The 18,627-nt window shown below is 25.1% G+C and overlaps 2 protein-coding genes and 1 non-coding gene across 3 annotated transcripts; all 3 read left to right on the top strand.

Moving 5' to 3' along the window:
* Window positions 1-290: 290 nt before the first annotated feature.
* Window positions 291-8,244, top strand: LOC100576126. The gene is made up of 10 exons (XM_026442131.1): window positions 291-693; window positions 1,073-1,105; window positions 1,190-1,509; window positions 1,705-1,867; window positions 2,049-2,264; window positions 2,689-2,942; window positions 3,438-3,710; window positions 6,892-6,930; window positions 7,394-7,432; window positions 7,612-8,244. Exons 1-10 carry the CDS (start codon window positions 606-608, stop codon window positions 7,747-7,749), a joined length of 1,563 nt encoding a protein of 520 aa, XP_026297916.1. The 5' UTR covers window positions 291-605; the 3' UTR covers window positions 7,750-8,244.
* On the top strand, window positions 6,269-6,432 carry LOC113219420. The gene has a single exon (XR_003306549.1). It is a non-coding gene; the product is annotated as a U1 spliceosomal RNA (small nuclear RNA).
* Window positions 8,245-10,632: 2,388 nt separating the features above from the next.
* On the top strand, window positions 10,633-17,950 carry LOC551761 (alpha-tocopherol transfer protein-like). Its single transcript, XM_624148.6, has 5 exons — window positions 10,633-10,815; window positions 14,531-14,669; window positions 14,989-15,148; window positions 15,773-16,242; window positions 16,505-17,950. The coding sequence occupies exons 2-5, from the start codon at window positions 14,531-14,533 to the stop codon at window positions 16,654-16,656; spliced, it is 921 nt and encodes a 306-aa protein (XP_624151.1). The 5' UTR covers window positions 10,633-10,815; the 3' UTR covers window positions 16,657-17,950.
* The last annotated feature ends 677 nt before the right edge of the window (window positions 17,951-18,627 follow it).

The raw sequence follows: 18,627 nt of genomic DNA, 5'->3' as shown, positions 1-18,627 counted from the left end.
TGAAGACGAATTTCAAATAAATAATAAATAAGTTTGTGAAAAATATGTATCTGTGTATTTAGAAATACATATCTTAATACCAATATTTATTTCATTTTTTTTTAAAATCTTTATATCCATTTAATATTGATCATATGATATATTATATCAATTATCTCATGATGATAAATATTAGTATTGCAAAAAAAAAAGGATTAATTATAATGGAGAGTAGTTTCAAGTATCTCAGAAAACAAATCATTGTATCAAATATCAACACTCTTATGTTCACTTGGCAATCATCTTTTGTCGATTGTGCATCCATCATCCATAAACGTCTTCTTTCGAGAGAAGGTAACAGACGTATTTATCGTTCGCGGATTTTTAAGTAAAAAAGAAAAAAAGAAAAAAAGAAAATAAAAGTTTGTACGTTATATTTAAAACAAAAAGCTTTAAACAAAACAAAACAAAACAAAAAAAAAAAATACATCAAAGATACAAGGCTGAATCTTTTAATAGTGAGATTTATGCCAAGTATGAAAAGATTTTTCAATTTTTGATATCATACGTTGAATTGACATTTACTCTTTGATCGAATACGAATTTTTTATTTTAAGAAGCAAAAAATGTTTCAAGAACATTTTTTGACGGTTTTGTTCGGCGCGGTAATGTCGATAACGGTGCCTTCCACTGGATTTAGTCCTGAACGATCAGGTAATTTTTAAAAAAAAAAAGAAATGTTATTCTTTAAAAGTCAATGGAGATATGTGAATTAATATTTGTGGAATCTTCTTGGTTAACATTAATCTTTTAAATTTTGAAATAAAAATGACTAGTGAAAATTTTCAAAAAAAGTTTAATTTATTTGTAAGATATTTTTATTCAATTCAACAAAGTCTATTTCTTTTTTTTTTATAATTAATATTGTAATACTAATTATTTTGAGGTACATAGAGAAGAAGATTTCAATTAGATTTTTACTTGTGAATATTTATTGAATAATTATTGAAGAAATCTTGTGAAACAAAATAATGTAAAAATTTACTGCATATAATAAGATAGAAATTTAACAAGGTATCCTGAATTTTTTCAGAATTCTTGAATGCCCAAAACGAAAAATTCAAAGGTGAACAAAAATATAATCAGGAATATTAATAAAAATCTATTTTCATATTTCCATTAATTACATAACAATTTATCTTTCTTTTAGTAAATATTCCAGCTACTTGGAACGTGGTGCCATCGTTAGAGACGGATCAAAAAATCACCGTGGACCACACTTCCAGTCCAAAAACGGAAGTGACCGGTATCGATAAAGGTTTGCAAATCTCAGACACGAAAGTGTCGACGAAGACGATCGAGCAAACAAGCCCGGCAGACGCGGCACGCGAGAAAAGATTCGATTTTGTCATAGACAATGGGAAAAACATTAACATTGTCATGATCATTGCTGATCCTGGCCAGGATCAAGAGGAATTCTGGAAGAACTTCAAGGCTTCTCATCTCTTCTCTGTAGAAGGAATGGTTCAAGTATGATTTTCCAGTATCTTTAATTACTTTGATCAATTTTCATTTATTTTTAAAAAAGAAATCCTTAATAATTGCTTCATTAGAGAATTTGCTAAGCAAAGAAATAGAGATATTGATACATATTCTATTGATTATTATTTAAAAAAAAATTTATTAATATAATTCTATTACTCATATATTAAATTTTTTTCTCAGAGTTGTAACAACAATCAAGTGGATAAGATTCAATCAAGATTCTCACTGGACGATGCATTGATTTCTGCTAACAGAGACAAGAAACACGATTGTGAGCACATGTTGCGTTCAAACATTGCATCATTGTTACTTTGGACTCGAGACGTTAAAGGAATGACAACAGGTTTTGTTTTGATAAATTTTTATCTTTTTTCCTCTATGAAAAGTCTTATTTTTCAAAATATATTTATAGAGAATACAAGTTGTAATATATAAATATTGATTATAAATTAAATTATCCTGTCAAATATGTATTCAACGATATAGGAAAATAATTTTGTATATTATAACCATCTATTTGTTAGGAACATTGTCAAATGGGAATTTCACAATTCCATCCTTATTTGGATTCGAGGAAACTGTAGGGCTTTCGAAGGAGTTCGACGAAATTGAAGAGAATAACATGAAACCAGAGATTCACAAGCTGAAACCAGAAATTCGTGATTGGCACGTGATCGACGTAGCAAAACCAACCAATCGTGTTTCTTCATTTATGTCTACGCAAAGCAATCGAGAAGATGGTCTCATTTTCATTTTATTAATATATAATATTTCTATCCTTTAATAAGTACTATATATTAAAAAATTCTTCTAATTTATAATTTACATATGATATTGCGTATATTATCCATTAGTATTACATTAACCTATTGCAGTTTTATTAAGATATATTAGAAAGATATTCTACAAATTTTTAAACAAAATTTATTAATTCTTTGTTTTAAAAATAATATTTTTGAAGTATAAAATTACAAAAAATCATAATTCTAAAGTTGCTATTAATTGCAATTTCTATTGTCTATTTTACAAATCTAGTTAATTGTACCGAATATTTTTATTATTCTCTTATTTCATTCGTGTATATAATATTTCTTATTTTTCACGCTTATCATCTCTAAATTTTAAAGCAAAGAGTTAAAATAAAATTTCATCTATCACAAACAGACGAAGCTGCATGGAACGTGTTCGATATGTTCTCGAAGATAAGGATGGTCCTGTTCCGCTCGTTGTTGGAATCTCTTGGAAACGTTGGCGCCTCTGAGGAACCCATCCCGTCTCGTAGAGCACATTTCCTTCGATCCAATTTGATGGACATGGTCGAGGAATTGAAGTCGGTTGAAAACGAAAAAGGTTTCATATTGGTTGCCTCAGTGCCTGCCTCTGAAGTTAATTCTGCGTTGGAAAATCTACAACGTGAAGTAAATAATTTTGTGAAAATTAATAATTCTTTCGACTCGTGCCGTTTGATTAAATTTATTAACAAATGCGAATGATGTAAACATATACATCATAGGGATTTCTTATTTTATGGTGATCGATGCGTACGATCGCGTCATGGAGAGTTTCTATTTTATGGTAACAACGCATACGGTCGCGTCATGAAGAGTTCTTATTCTATGCCAATTGGTCACGAACTTTTACAAGAAATGTGAAAGATGAAAAGAAATTTTTCACATACCTAGCTTTCCTTTTATGCATACATACAATCATCGTGAACAGTCATTTTTGATTTCGTTGAATTTTATTTATCGAAAATTAATATCACTAGAGTGTCTGATTTTTAATGTATTGAATGTGTTATTAAGCATATTTTTTTACTAATTAATAATAAGTTAGATTATTATCTTACATTTTTATTTTAATAAGGTTATAATTTACAATAATTAAAGGAGTTATAATTTTTACAATTTAAGGCACAAGATACTCTTGTTATCGTAACTGGAGTCTGCACACACGATGGCAAGCCCGTGCCATATTTTGCCAGAGGTCCATCTGCCAAAATAATTCGTGAGGCGACGAAAATTTGGGATATTCCTAATGCAATCAGAAGTGTTATCGCGAATGGTTGCCAGGACTGCAAAAATCGTCGACACGATGTTTCTCCGCCTCCAATTGCTCAGTTGAAGATCGTCCCGCATAATTTGGCCAATTTTAAGAGATCTTTGCGAGACACTGTTAAAAAATCGGTAAGTAAATTTTGTGAAATAAATAAAAGATATATACAATATACATTTCTTTCCTCTTTACATAACATATATGACTGATTATTATAATATAATATATATAATATATGATTGACTACTATATATAAAATTTTTATTTTAACCAATTTTTTCTTCAAAAGAATTTACAATAGAAAGATTTTATAAGAATAATTTTAATAATAAATGGTTTATTAATAAATGATATTGAGAACTATCTATCATAAATGAACGATAAAACGGTAAATATTAAATGAAGAATAGAGACCGAAGTGAAGTGTTCGGTGAAAGTTAGAATCGAATTCAATGGTATGACGACAGTTTCAAACTGTCCAAGAATACTTGATACAAACCACCTGCGAGTATAAATAGCGTTCCTCGATAGTGACCTAGACATTGAACCTGAAAAAATAATATAATGATAATCGTCGTGATAGTTCCAGCAAAAATGTATGTTGACCCGATTTCTTAGATATTTTATACGAAATAAATATTCGCTCGATATTTACAAATAGTACTTGTGAAAAAAAAAACAAAATTTTTATAATTTTCTATTAATATATTTTTAAAATGAATACAATTTTATTTTATTAAGATTTAAGATTTAATTGATTTCATTTCATTATTAACACGTTTGTGTAATTTTTTTTTTTTATATTAGAAATATATATATAAATTAGGTTATTTCTTGAATATATATTATAATATCATTCTTTTTCTATTTTTTATCAAAAAAAAAAAAAAAAAAGAGAAAGGAAAAGAAAAATAAATCTTTTTTCTTTTCAACTTAGAAATATAATCTAACCTAAAATTAATATATCATATTAATTAATTAAAAACTGAATTTTAAAATATTATTTCACTCATGAAGATACTTATATAATTAAAATTCATGATTTTGACGTAATAAAATCGAAACAACATGAAATTAATCTGATTTTATCGGGTATAAGATGAATCAAGTAATCTTTCTAACATACATTCTGCACATATGCATAAATCGATATGCAACAGTATGTAGAGCTACTTCGAATTCGTGAATGACGTCCAATTACGATCTTTGATCATACTTCAATATGATACCATATTTTACAAAGGTATTATTTTCTATTAATAAAACTGAAAATGAAAATTATATTTACCAAATTAAACACAGATACAAATATAAAAATTTTAATTAATAATATTATAAAAAATATTCTAGCATCTTTTGCAATTTAATGAATATTTTATTAATGAAAATTTAGATTTATTTACAATCAGAATTATTACTTTACAAAAAATAAAGTACACTTTTATATAAAAATAATAAAAATCATATCAACGTTTTGAATTACTAGCTCTGTTTTTTTTTTAATTTTATTCTTGGATGAATATCGAATAGAACTCGATTCGAAAAAATTAAGAATCGAGAAAACGATACGAAGGAGAAGCTGATATTTGAAACTGTTTCAATAGAGAACATAAAAGTGTCTCAAGAACGAGAATATAGATGTAATATATTATAATTATGATCGAATATAATGAAACAGAATAATTTAACCATTGGATAAATGAAACGAATTTTGAAATTATGATTAAAAATGAACTATTTATTTACAACACAATTAAACTTAGAAGAATATTTTTTATTTAATTTTTATCAGATTTTTATAATTGATTAATACATTTATTCATGATAGAAATTAATTAATTCATTTATTCATAATAGAAATTAATTAATTCATTTATTCATAATATAGAGTTGTATTGCACAATATGTAATATATTTTTTTTCATTTTTTTCACATTTAATATGATACGAGGAAATTTGTATGAATCAGATAAGTATAATAAAAAGTATGGAAAATTTTTTTTCATATTTTTTTTTTTAAATTATAAATAATTTTTTTTAACGTTTGTTGAAATAGCTACAGAATAAAATAAGAGATAATATTCTTTTATTTAATTTGTTAACTGGGTCATTTCTGTATTAGAGAGAATCTTCTTTTTACACGGAATTGAGAATTAATAAAGGTGATCCAATTTTAGTTAAATTGGTTTCAGATTTTGCGAATAGAAATATAATATATGTACATATAATATAAAGCTCTTTCCAGATATTTTCAATTTTTAATAGAATTTCAATATTTCATATGATTCATATGAATCATAAATTTTCATTGCATTTATAAATTAACAATGTATTATCGATTATAACAATATAATATATAAAATTAAATCAAATTGTAATTCTACAATTATACATATATAATATAACAATATTAACAAATGTATTATATAATTTTAATTTTGTACAATGTAAATTGAAAATTATGTTATATTTATTAATTGTCTTATTAATATATTTATAAACATAAGACAAATTTAATAGAACAAATTAATATTATATGCTTTTAGAATTGTGTTAAAAAGAGTTTTTTTTTATGGAAATTCATTTAGTTCTGAAACTGGCCGCTATGGTGCGTTTTGAATGAACTTGATTCTCGTTTTTAAAAGTATCTTGCAGCTATAGCAAATATTATGGAACACAGAAGGGAAGCATACTTACCTGGCGTGGAGGATACCGTGATCAAAAAGGCGGTTCCTCCAGGGTGAGGCTCTTCCATTGCACTACGGTTGAGCTGACCCCTGCGAATACCCCTAAAGTGGGTATCTCGGACGTATAATTTTTGATAGTCGGGAACAGCGTTCGCGCTATCCCGGTCAATTTAATGAGAAAAAAAAATATGTATATTATATTTTTAGATTTTTAAAATTTCAATTTGAGATTTTATAAGATCTCGAAATTTGAATTCGATATTTTGATACTTTGTAAACTCGAAAAAATCAAAATTCGAATAAAAAATTATGAGAATTTGAAATTCTTGAAACTTTTAGAAAAAAAAAATTCAAATTCGAGACTTTGTGAGATTTCGAAACTAGAAATTCGAATTAGAAATTCTTGAAATTTCAAAATTCGAGATTTTATAAAATTTTGAAAATTCTTGAAACTTTAAAAAATTCGAATTAAAAATTTTGTGAAATCACGAAATTTTCCAATTACAAAATCTTCATATAAAATTTAATCATCATATGAAATTGTAATAATTATATATTTAAAAAATTGCAACCATTGCAGCATTTGATTATTAATTTGTAATAATATGTATATATTCTAATGCAGGATGACGACAAGAAATTGATCGAGGCTCCAGTTAATAAGGTGAGACGTAATTTTACTTTATAAACAATTATTTATCGAATGTGTGCGTATTAATAAGTTACGAAAGGAAAAAAAAAAATAAACACTTTCACTGCTGTGTCAGACACGATGATTCATGCTCTCAACTTATGTTAATTTTCTTTTATTATCATTCGTGATATAAGAGGATAAACGAGAATTGAAAATTACATAATTTTTTCTTTTCTTTTTTTTTTTTTTTTTTTTTTGAAATGAAAAGTGTAACTTTTATTTTGAAATAAAAATAATTTCACCATAATTCAAAACTAATTTTGAAAGAGATTGTAAATTACGTAATACTATGTCAGAATCGAAATTTTAATTAATTGGAATTAATTAATTAAAAGTATTATGTTCTTTAATTAAAAATATTGTTATATAAATAATATATTTCATAATAATTATTATTATTCGGTATAATTAATATTGTCTTTTCTTTTTGCAGAATGAAATTATTAAAACCGTTGCTGATTTAAGTGCGAAGGTATTTATGATTCAACATTTTATTTTATAATAATTTATTGCAATTCATTTATTAAGTATATATTTATTGAAATACATTATTGATTTAAAATATTCAAAATTAAAATTAAATTTTAACAAACTATATTTTTGAAAAAAAAATATTAATTACAAAAATATTTTGTAAATATTTAATTATAGGAAGAAACAAAGAACGAAGATACGGATTTATTGCCGAAATTGGAAACAAGTTCAGCAAACTTCAAAATGGCGGACAAATTTACCACAATTTTAGGTATAATACTCTCGATGGTTGGCGCATTCACACTCACCTCTTAAAGAATAATGTCGATTTAATTAATCGACTGATCTTCGACTTCTTTTTTTTTATAGAAGCTACTTGAAATTTTTCTTGAGTAAAAAGTATAATATTGAAGTTATAATTTTGATTTCTTTGTGTGAAAAATATAAACGATTGATTTTGAAGATAAAAGCGATTAAAAATGTGCGAAATCGATTAATCTATTACTTCAGAAATTTCTTACGATTTTTCTTTCCATCATTTGAAACTATAATACTTGAAAATAATATTCCTTTTTTTTAAACATTTTTGTCGAAGAACTTTCGTTAATGTGATAAATTTCACGCCAAACTCTTTTATGAATTTGAAGAGTATAAAGAGTATAAAGAGATTGATTTTTAAAAATTCTAAATATAAACTTTTTCATTTTTGTTATACTTTATTTTCTTCGAGGAAGTCAATCTTTTCTTCAAATTTCAATGCAGAATGAACGTATGTAAATACATAAGTACATAAAATAACGTGAAGATAAATATAATAAATGATGGATATTTAAAAAATTCTATTTTCTATATGATATATCGATTTTTGTAATTTATCTGTCGAAATTGTAATTTCTGTATATAAATAAAAATATACTCTGCATGATAGTTTTTTGATTTCACATATCATTTCAATAGAATTGATGAATTTAATTTTTTGAGCATTTCAATTGATATTTAATTACGAATTTAAATTATGTGTCAAAAAAAAATGTATAAATTTTATAATATGTAATAATTAACATATAATTGACAATTATGTAACTGCGTAATATTGGAATATACAACAGAATTGTTTTACAATTTATAGATTGCAACAATTTTCAATTAACCTACTAACGCACATAAATTTACAATCCATGCCAGTAAATAGGTCATATGTAATAACAAAACTGTTAGATTTCGAAAGGAAAAAGGATTTTGATGATTATCAGGTTATAAAAAATAGCTACGTTACTTCCTTCTTTTCTATTACATAATTCTTTCAGAAGTTTCTAAAATTCGTGCATTGCTTTTCATTGCTTTCCATTATTTTTCTAGTTATTGGATTAATGTATTTTTATTTTTTGATTTTTGTTAATTTTTCTTTTTTGACGAATTTTATAAAATTTGTACCAATTTTTCATATCTTTTCTTATTTTATTTTACGTTTTATTATTGTAATAAAATATATTGTAAAAAACAAATAATACTTTTAATATATACTGCAATTATGTGTCATTAATTTTTTAAAACAAGAATCTTCTATGTTAATAAGATACTTATATAAGTTATTATAGATGCTAATTTTCATTTCAATTAAACTAAAAACCAATAATTGTTTGTATAAGTACATCGTTTGTTTGATGTCAACAATGATGTAATAAAATCAATTGACATAATGATCTTTAACATTTAACCATGTACTTATTTTTATATTTATATAAAATTATACTTTTATAAATGCATGGATATTACATTGTTTAAAATTTTCATACTTTTAAAAGAAAAATTTACTAGCTTAATGTAAATATTATCATTTTCTCTTATGATTATATTTTCATAAATATTTCTAGATATTATGTTAGTCTAGTAAATTGAAATTTAGAAATTACTAGATATCTTATCAATGTAGTTTTTGCACAATCGTAAATTAGATTCAAATTTAAATCTATCTAATTTAATTGAGAAGAAGTCTAATCGAAAAAAAAATAAGTAAAAATGTAAATACATATACAATATAAAAAAAAAACAGAAAAAGAGCCTGTCAAACAACATAACTATATTTAGAAAAATTTTATGTGATGACTATATCTAGTTGATTGCTAAATTTCAACGTATAATTCTGAAGATATTATTGCATTATTTTATGGATTAAATTTTTAAAACAAAACAAAAAATTCTTTTTTTTCTTTTTTTAAGTGTTGAAATATTAAGTGAACGTAATCCATGAGATTAAATATATATAAAATAGGAGTCCATTTTTAAATCTTGACCTCTTGGAATAATATTATTATAATAAAATTTTACAAATAAATTTTCTTACATTTATTAAAAATTTTTTCGATTATTTTATTTTAAAAAGAAAAAATTTTAACTTATATCTATATACTATACTATAACTTATAATTTATTAATTAACAAAGTTATGTTCATAATAAAATTAAATTATTAATTATTAATAACAGCATTATGTATTTTAATTATTAATAACTACATTATCAGCAAGTTTATTCAACTGAACTATTTACAATTTAAAATAAAATTCAACAAAATACTTTTGTTAATTTTTATCTTTTTCCAGAAAAATTAAAAATATTATTAATTTCAGTTAGAATATTTAATAATGGAATATTTATAAATGGAATAACGTTTCCATTTGATAAATCCAATAATAGAATTCCAAAATATTCGATTAATTCGACTTTACAAAAATTAATTACAAAAAAATCTATACCGATTTAACTAATTTAAACCCAAAAGCACAATGATTATAATATCAATTTCATCGATGAGATCGTCAAATTGAGAGCCTTGAGTGATAGAAATTTCAGATAATCGTTCTATCTTCATCGTTGGCTCTCTTAATTGATAAAACTAAGAATAGGAACGTGTATATCTTTTTACATATTGAATCTAAATATCAGAGGCATTCTTGCCATTAGTCATTTTTACTTGTTCTTTTGTGCATTAAATTTGAAAAATTGACGACAAACTATTTTCACTGTTAAAAAATCATCGTAAAATTTTTTAAAATCTTTTTTTTTTTTTTTTTTCTCCTATTTTTATACCAATGTCCACCAGGACCGATTGTGGCCAGAATGTTTGTGTTTCATCGTTCAATGCGAGTCGCGGAGAGAAAATCGAGAGTGGGGCATCACACGATATAAAGAAGAACCGGTCCAAGAGGTAATCGTTCCCACTCTATCGGCTGTTCTCCATCTCTTCGGTTCTCTACACAGAGTGTCTTGCATTTCTCTCTTCGTGACCGGCCGTGGTTGGTTATCGTAGCCGATACTTTTTGTTCCCGATTACTCGTACCATTGTCTTTTGGATCGAAGCGTTTCGTCGCTGCTGGCCAAGGTAAGTCAACGGATCTGCAAATTTTTATGAACATTATACGCGTTTCCATGAGATGAAATTTGATGTGTTGTTGTAAAATTGTGTGAAATTTTACGTACGCTTTGAGTTTAAATTGGACAAAATTTTGTTTTTCTTAAAGTTTTAGAAAATGTTTTGAGAAAGATGAGAAGGAAAGATTTTAATTACGAAAAAAAGTTTAAACGAGAAAGAATGTAGAAGAAAATACGAAGCATCTGCTTGCATCAAAGAGGTGAAAGAGGTTAAAATAAGATTTCTAATTCAAGTTCCATTTCTTTGGTTGGACTCGTAAAAATTTTTAATTTCGCGATCTACATGTCGGATTTTAATATCTTTATGACTTATTGTTTCTGAATAATTTAAATTTTTCTCCGATGAAAATTCAATAAATCGAATTTGAAACTGAATTGCGAATGAAACGAATCGACTTTTAAATTTTAAGTGACAACGATTTATTATTGGAATTATTTGTTTGATGTTATTCTCGAAATGGTTGAAGAAAATTTCTATTTAAAATTCGTTGTGAAATAAGAAAGAGTAAGAACTACTTGAATGATAAACGCGATGTTGATTTTTCATCACTTGAATAGTTTTTTTGACGTGAATAGTTATATTTTTTTAGTAACGAATTGTCATTTTTTACAATAAATTCAAAGTCACAAAAAATTTAATAAAACGATAGCTTTTTTCATTATAAATTCATTTTATAAATAATATATTAAAAACACAAAATCATATAACCTTAAATCAAATAATTGTTAGATTGTTAAAACATAACGTGATAAGAAATATGACAAGAAATAGATAATCGACTAGCAGAGAAAAAGGAAAAAAAAAGAATAAACTAATAAATTATTTAAAATAATAATAAATAGTCTATTCAATAATCTTCTAAATCTATCAACAACATTAAAGCTTTTACTTCTTTCGAACAAATTTAACAAATCTCGTTAAATTTCACAAATTGCACAATTTTTTGATGTACACGTACAATAATAAGTGTGTTAGTGAATTTTCGCAAAAAAGGATCAGGTGAAAAAGAAAGTGAAAGATCGATTCACACACACACACATATATATATATATATATATTCCTTTCTATCGAGTTGCCCAATATCAGATTTTACCAAGGCTGGTATTTTGTAATTTGATAGTTTTTACGGTGCACGAAGAAACACACTTTTGCTTCTTCAAACGAGAAACGAAAGTGAACTTTGTTCGCAGTTGGGAATAGTTTGTCGATTTTTCGACTTGTTCCACGGGAAATACGGGAAATATTGCAGAAATTGGTTTAGAAATTCGTTCTATGACGTGCGAGGAATTTATAAAGTGACTTTATTTAAAAAAACGTGAGTTGAGAAATATATGAAAATATGTTGTGAATCGATAAATGTTGTGGAACGATTTTGAAAAGGTACAAAGTGAGACGTGTGAGAGAATATCAAGTTGACAGGAGAAGAAATAATTTTGTGAAATATTTAATATTTGATATTGGAATTAGATTATATCATAGGTTAGGAAATATTGCAAATATTAAAAGAAGATTAGAATTGTTGAATTGTAATTATTTTGAATAATAATTGGATGGTAACTACGAGATATTATAAATTTGAAGAAGAATAATTTTGAAGAAATAATTTGTTTGAATGTGATGGACATTAAACTGTAATTATTTTTGATAGAATATATGCATGTATACATTTTTATACAAATTGATATAGAGAGAAAGAAATATTCTTTTGGAATGAATAGCAGAAAATAAAATTCATCAGCTATATTTGTCACAGATGTGAATGTTGTGGAAGAGAGCTTTAACGAATTTTTGTTATAATAAATATTCTGCATTTCTTAATTTTATGATACAAATGAATGAATATAGGGCAAGAATTTTTACATCATTCATTGTCAAAGAAACAAAAAAGGGAAAATATTAAATTAGAATTCTAAATTGTTCATTTTTATCTTATGACAAGTTTTACCTATCTATGATAATCCAAAGATATTTTTTAATTCTTCTTAATTTTAAAAATTTCATTGAATATCTGACATTGCATTGCAATATGTATAAATAAACTTGCAATTTTCATTCTTGTGTTCTTCAATTTATTTATTCTTAAGTAAAAATAATTTTTCAATAACAAATAATTGCAATATATTATGTATCATGTTATAAACGAGAATTAAATTTTTTTTTAAATCAATCGAAGAAAAGAAGAAGAAAGAAGAAAGATATAAGAAAGAAAACAAAAAAGAAGTAGAAGAAACAACGAAAGGTGTCGATAAGATAACTTTTTTCCAAGAAAAAAAAAGAAAACATGGATTCCTCTCGGTCAAGCGTGACAAGTTAGAGAAAGTCTAATGTTAGGCAAGCTGCTTCTGGTCAGCATTAATTTCTCGTATAAGAACGATGTGTATCTCGACTATTTGCGTAACCTGTTACAGTGTACATTGATCGTTGCACGTGCAACATTGCATCAACTAGTATGCTTATTATCCAAAACAAGAAGTTATTTTCTTCTTGTTTCGATTGTTCCTTATCGATCGAGTTAACTTGCATTATGATGTGTTTACTTTTAAAATCGATGACATGAAATTTATACAAATCTTGTGGTGATCTCTATAATAATTATATCCATTTCTGAAAATAATTTAATTCGATTCTCATTTTTTTTTTTGTGCAAAAATAAATTTCTGTTCACGATGGATGTGTAAATTAAACTGTAAATTTTTTATCAGATTATTTTTTGTTTATAGAAAAATAAAAAATGATAAAGGAAATAACGTATTTTTCAATAAATTGCGCAAGTGGTCGTTTCGCATGCAAGATTACATTAGACGTCATAATTAACATGCTTAAAATTACACGACATTCCATCTAGTTATCTATTACAAATTAACTTCCTTTCCAACGATAAATATGATGAAAGACATTGATTATTTATTAATGTAATTTTCCTTCGATTATCATTCATGCATGATAAATTAATCTACGATACATAAAATAATGTTAATACGAATTATGTATATATTTTCAATAACAATATGTATTTTAATAACAATTATTATGTTACAAGTATTATCAGATATAATAATAATTCAAAGTTATTTTTTTACATTGATCATAATGATTTCTTATCATTTTTATTTTTTGAAATTTTCTTCTCTTTTATAACTTTTACAATTTTTATCAATGTAATGTAAAAGTTGTATTAAAGTAAAAAAGAAAATTATGGAACTTTATGAAGACAATAAAAAAATAGAAAAAAAAAATGAAAAGAAGAAAAAAAGTGAATGATATCAATAAAACTAAAAATTAGTTTATCAAAAAACAGAAGTGAAATTATAACTAAATTAGCTGACTACAACAAAATTGTTTAAAAAGCTCGACAAAAGAATTTTTAGAAGGCTATGTATACCAATAACCAATAAGTTTTTAAATATGGTAATATTTAAGTAGTTGAAAGTGGCTCGTGACATGGTAACATTAAAGAAAATTACTCAATTGTCGGTTAAAAAAGATTGGAAGATATTGAAGAAAATTGTTAAATTGTTCATTTCGTAACAATCATTTCTATATAAAAACAATATTAACTTGTTCAATTATCCGAACAACTGTGTCATGTTTTTGTTCGATTAATGGAGATTCAAGCATATTTCGAAGTAAGTTTATTCTCCTTTAAACCATAACCGGTTTCCAGATGTTGCTGATCCAACCGTCGGAAGAGATGTCGAAGCAGATTCGCATGGAGTTGAATGAAAATGTGGCGACACGCGATAAGGACGTGGAAGTCATCAAGGAATGGCTATCTAAGCAACCACATTTACCCCAGTTCGATGGTAATTACATCTAGACCGATAACTTCTCGTTATCTGTTACAAGATACTGTTTGATGAGATCATTTTGATATGTAATACGAATAGAATAAAAAGAAAATTAAAAAAGAAATGTTTAATAAAAATTAAAAATAATTGATATTAAGAATTAATGAAAAAGAAGGAATAATTGATGCTTGAAAGAAAATTAAATTGTTTTATATTGATTGTATTTTTTGAAATGGATACGTAATTATTGAAAAAAAATTAAATTTTAATGTTAAAGAAAAATCTTTATGATATTTAAATATTTTATTCAAAAGCTATCTTTTTTTTGTTTTAGATGATTACAGATTATTGACGTTTCTTCGAGGTTGTAAATTCTCCTTGGAAAAATGTAAGAAAAAACTGGACATGTATTTCACGATGAGAACCGCAATCCCAGAGTTCTTTACTAATCGAGATGTCACTTTACCAGAACTGAAAGAAATCACTAAAATTATGTAAGGCTTATAAATTATTAATGATATTTTTTTATGTTTATACAATATTAATAATTTAATAATTAATTCGCAAAATAATTATAATCTAGGTACACTTTCCTTTTACCTTTTCTTCCATTTTATATATATTTAATTGGTAATTATTTTATATATTTTTATCTTTTTTATTTATTTATTATATTAATTTTCTGAAATTTTTTATGAGGTCACTTATTTTCAAATTTCCATGAATTTCCGTGCACTAACACGAATCGTGAGCTAAAATAGGAAACTTTCCGAGAGAATATTTACATAACATAACAAGAAAAGTTCTAATTCGTTTTAATAAACCTCAACTGTTTAGTATTAACCTCTATTTCAGAAAGAAGTAATTACTCAGAAGAGAAAAATGGTTTTAATCTTTGTTTCGAATATATGTGTTCTTGAAAAAATAAAAAAATTAATAACTTTAGTTATTTCTTCTTTTCTTCTCAAATTTATGAACAAAATTTTTAATTATTTTCATTCTTTTTCTACATTTTTCTACCTCTTCGTTTCTTCCATCAATTTTTTCTTATGCTCACAATTTTCTTTTTCTTCATGATGTACATAACCACAATAATACGATTCTTTTTTTTTTTTCAGTCAGATTCCTCCATTGCCTGGCTTAACAAAGAATGGACGACGAGTAATTGTAATGCGTGGTATTAATAAGGATCTTCCAACCCCAAACGTGGCAGAATTGATGAAACTAGTTCTAATGATCGGCGACGTACGTTTAAAAGAAGAATTAATGGGAGTCGCAGGAGACGTGTATATTTTAGATGCTAGTGTCGCAACGCCATCTCACTTCGCCAAATTCACACCAGCTCTCGTGAAGAAATTCCTAGTATGCGTGCAAGAGGCATATCCAGTAAAATTGAAAGAGGTGCATGTAGTGAATATTAGTCCTCTGGTCGATACTATCGTCAATTTCGTGAAACCATTCATTAAAGAAAAAATTCGCAACAGAATTTTCATGCATAGTGATTTGAACACTTTATACGAATATATACCTAGGGAAATATTGCCAGCCGAATATGGCGGCGATGCTGGACCTCTACAGAATATACATGGTATGTTAAAAAAATTGTTACATTTATTGATAATTTTTTTATTATTTGGGATGTTTCTTTTTTATTATGAAATTACCAATTACAAATTAGATGTAGAAGAAATTGTAAATATAGAAAAATTTTTTTTTTTATAAATTAAATGGAAACTTGAAAAATATAGAAAATCTCATCTGTATTTTATTAAAAATTTAACATTAGTTTAGTTAGTTTAGTTATTAATCTTTCCAATATTTGATTAATTAAAATTTATTTTTTTTTACAGAGACCTGGATAAAGAAATTAGAAGAATATGGTCCTTGGTTCGTAGAACAGGAATCAATAAAAACGAACGAAGCACTTCGACCAGGAAAGCCAAAGACTCACGACGACTTATTCGGATTGGACGGATCGTTCCGACAGTTGGTGATCGATTAAACCTAGAAATCTTCTGTCAATGATGACAACTTGATTAATTTTCATCTCGGTGCTAATTTGAAGAAAAATCGCTGGAAGGAATGGAAGAGAGATGAAACATCCGTATCGCAATTTTTTTTTTCCGACATACAATTTGAATATATTAACCTAACCTTTTTATACTTTTTTTAAATCGAAATTAATTTTATAGATATTTTATAGATTTTTAAAAATTTATTTTAATTCCGTGGAAAAAATCTAAATTCTTAAGATAAAATAACTGCCAAAATTTCATAAAGTCAGTATTAGATAATATCCAATTATTAAATTAACTTGAATATTTTTAATACTGCTTAAAGTATAATTCCAAACTTTTTATTGGAAATGCATATTTGTATATGTTTTATATTTTTATAAGAATCTCTATTTATCTTTTATATGCTTGTTTGTTTTATATGTTTATTGATAGATTCTTAACTCTGTATTTTGTAGAATTTTGCGTAGAATAGTTATTTTTCATTCAATTATTTTTTTATTCATTATACAATTGGTTAAAAACGTTAAGAGACATAAATATACAGAATCATTTCGAGTTTATTATAACCTAATTGATCCATTTAAATTTTTTCATTCCAAAGTTCTGAATTCGTGACAATTTCACTCGAATTTTTCCGATCAATTCGAAATTGATAATATCTTTGATATACTTTTAATTGTGAATATTTATAATAAATGCAACTCTTTGTGCGATTAAATAGATGATATTTACTTGGATAAATTCTTGATTATGAATAAATTTTTATAGTTGATATTGACCATATACGAAGGAACATAACCTTAAGAATTTTAAAATAATTTTGATTGTAATTTTAATACACGTTACTTTAAAACTCTGCATGTTATTTTTCAAGTTTTTTTTATTAAAACATTTATTATTTTATTAAATATTCAATAATCCTGAATTATAACAAATCGTTATACAATATATTAATTATAATGATATAATATGTATCATATGTAGTTTAATTATTTATAAAAGATATTATTTCTCTTATTCTAAATAATTAGAATACTTTTCTTTCAAGATACTCTTTTCTTCTTTAAGAAATCACTTTTAAAATGATACAAGAGTTAAAATAGTCAGATTTTCGTTTCGAGCGCAAAACAATCCAGTTCTTACACGATTATCCTTACACAACTAATTCTTATATTTGTAATTACTGCCTCGAAAGTAGGTTAGAACACGTAAGTACATAGAACGAAATAAACACTTTCAATTTTTGAAAGTACAATTTCTTTTTATCTCCACACCATGTTGGAAATAGGCTCGGTTTATGTGCAATGTACGATACATGTAAAAAATAATTAACACAGAGAAGATATCTCTCATAATTATTGTATAACCTGTGTAATGTTACAACTTTTACAAGAAAGCATTTACATATGCATATGTACTTATACATAAAATGATACTATTTTTATATAAGGTTATATTGTATATTTAATATAAGAGACAAGTATATTATAGAATACTTTATAATAAGTTAACTTAATATAAAGAAATTTATTTCCTTTCTTTTTTAAAATTTATAAAAACAAATATATAATAGTAATAACGATAAAATTGTAAAAAAATATTATTCTTTTTTCAGAATTTATAATATATATTTGTAACAATGAAATATATATTTATGTAGATCTTTTTTGAAATATTTTTAATTATTTAGCTTTAATAGAAAATTTTAATAGAATTTAATAGGGAATTTGCACATTTATGAAAAAAATAATGTAAATATAAAATAAAATAATATAATTATAGAAGAAAATAATAATTTTATTGCGTTTCCTTAATGATATTTCTGGAAAAAGTCAGATTTTTTTGCGAAAATAATTTAACGAAGAGTATATTGCGCTCTTTTAATTGCTTCATTTAAATGATAGAATAAAATCGTGTTTGCGATTTATTGGAGCAAATGTAATTGATTATAACCG

This window comes from Apis mellifera, linkage group LG1 (assembly GCF_003254395.2).
Source record: "Apis mellifera strain DH4 linkage group LG1, Amel_HAv3.1, whole genome shotgun sequence".
Lineage (NCBI taxonomy): Eukaryota > Metazoa > Arthropoda > Insecta > Hymenoptera > Apidae > Apis > Apis mellifera.
The sequence above is the reverse complement of the archived record's forward strand: the minus strand, read 5'-3'. Positions and strand labels throughout refer to the sequence as shown.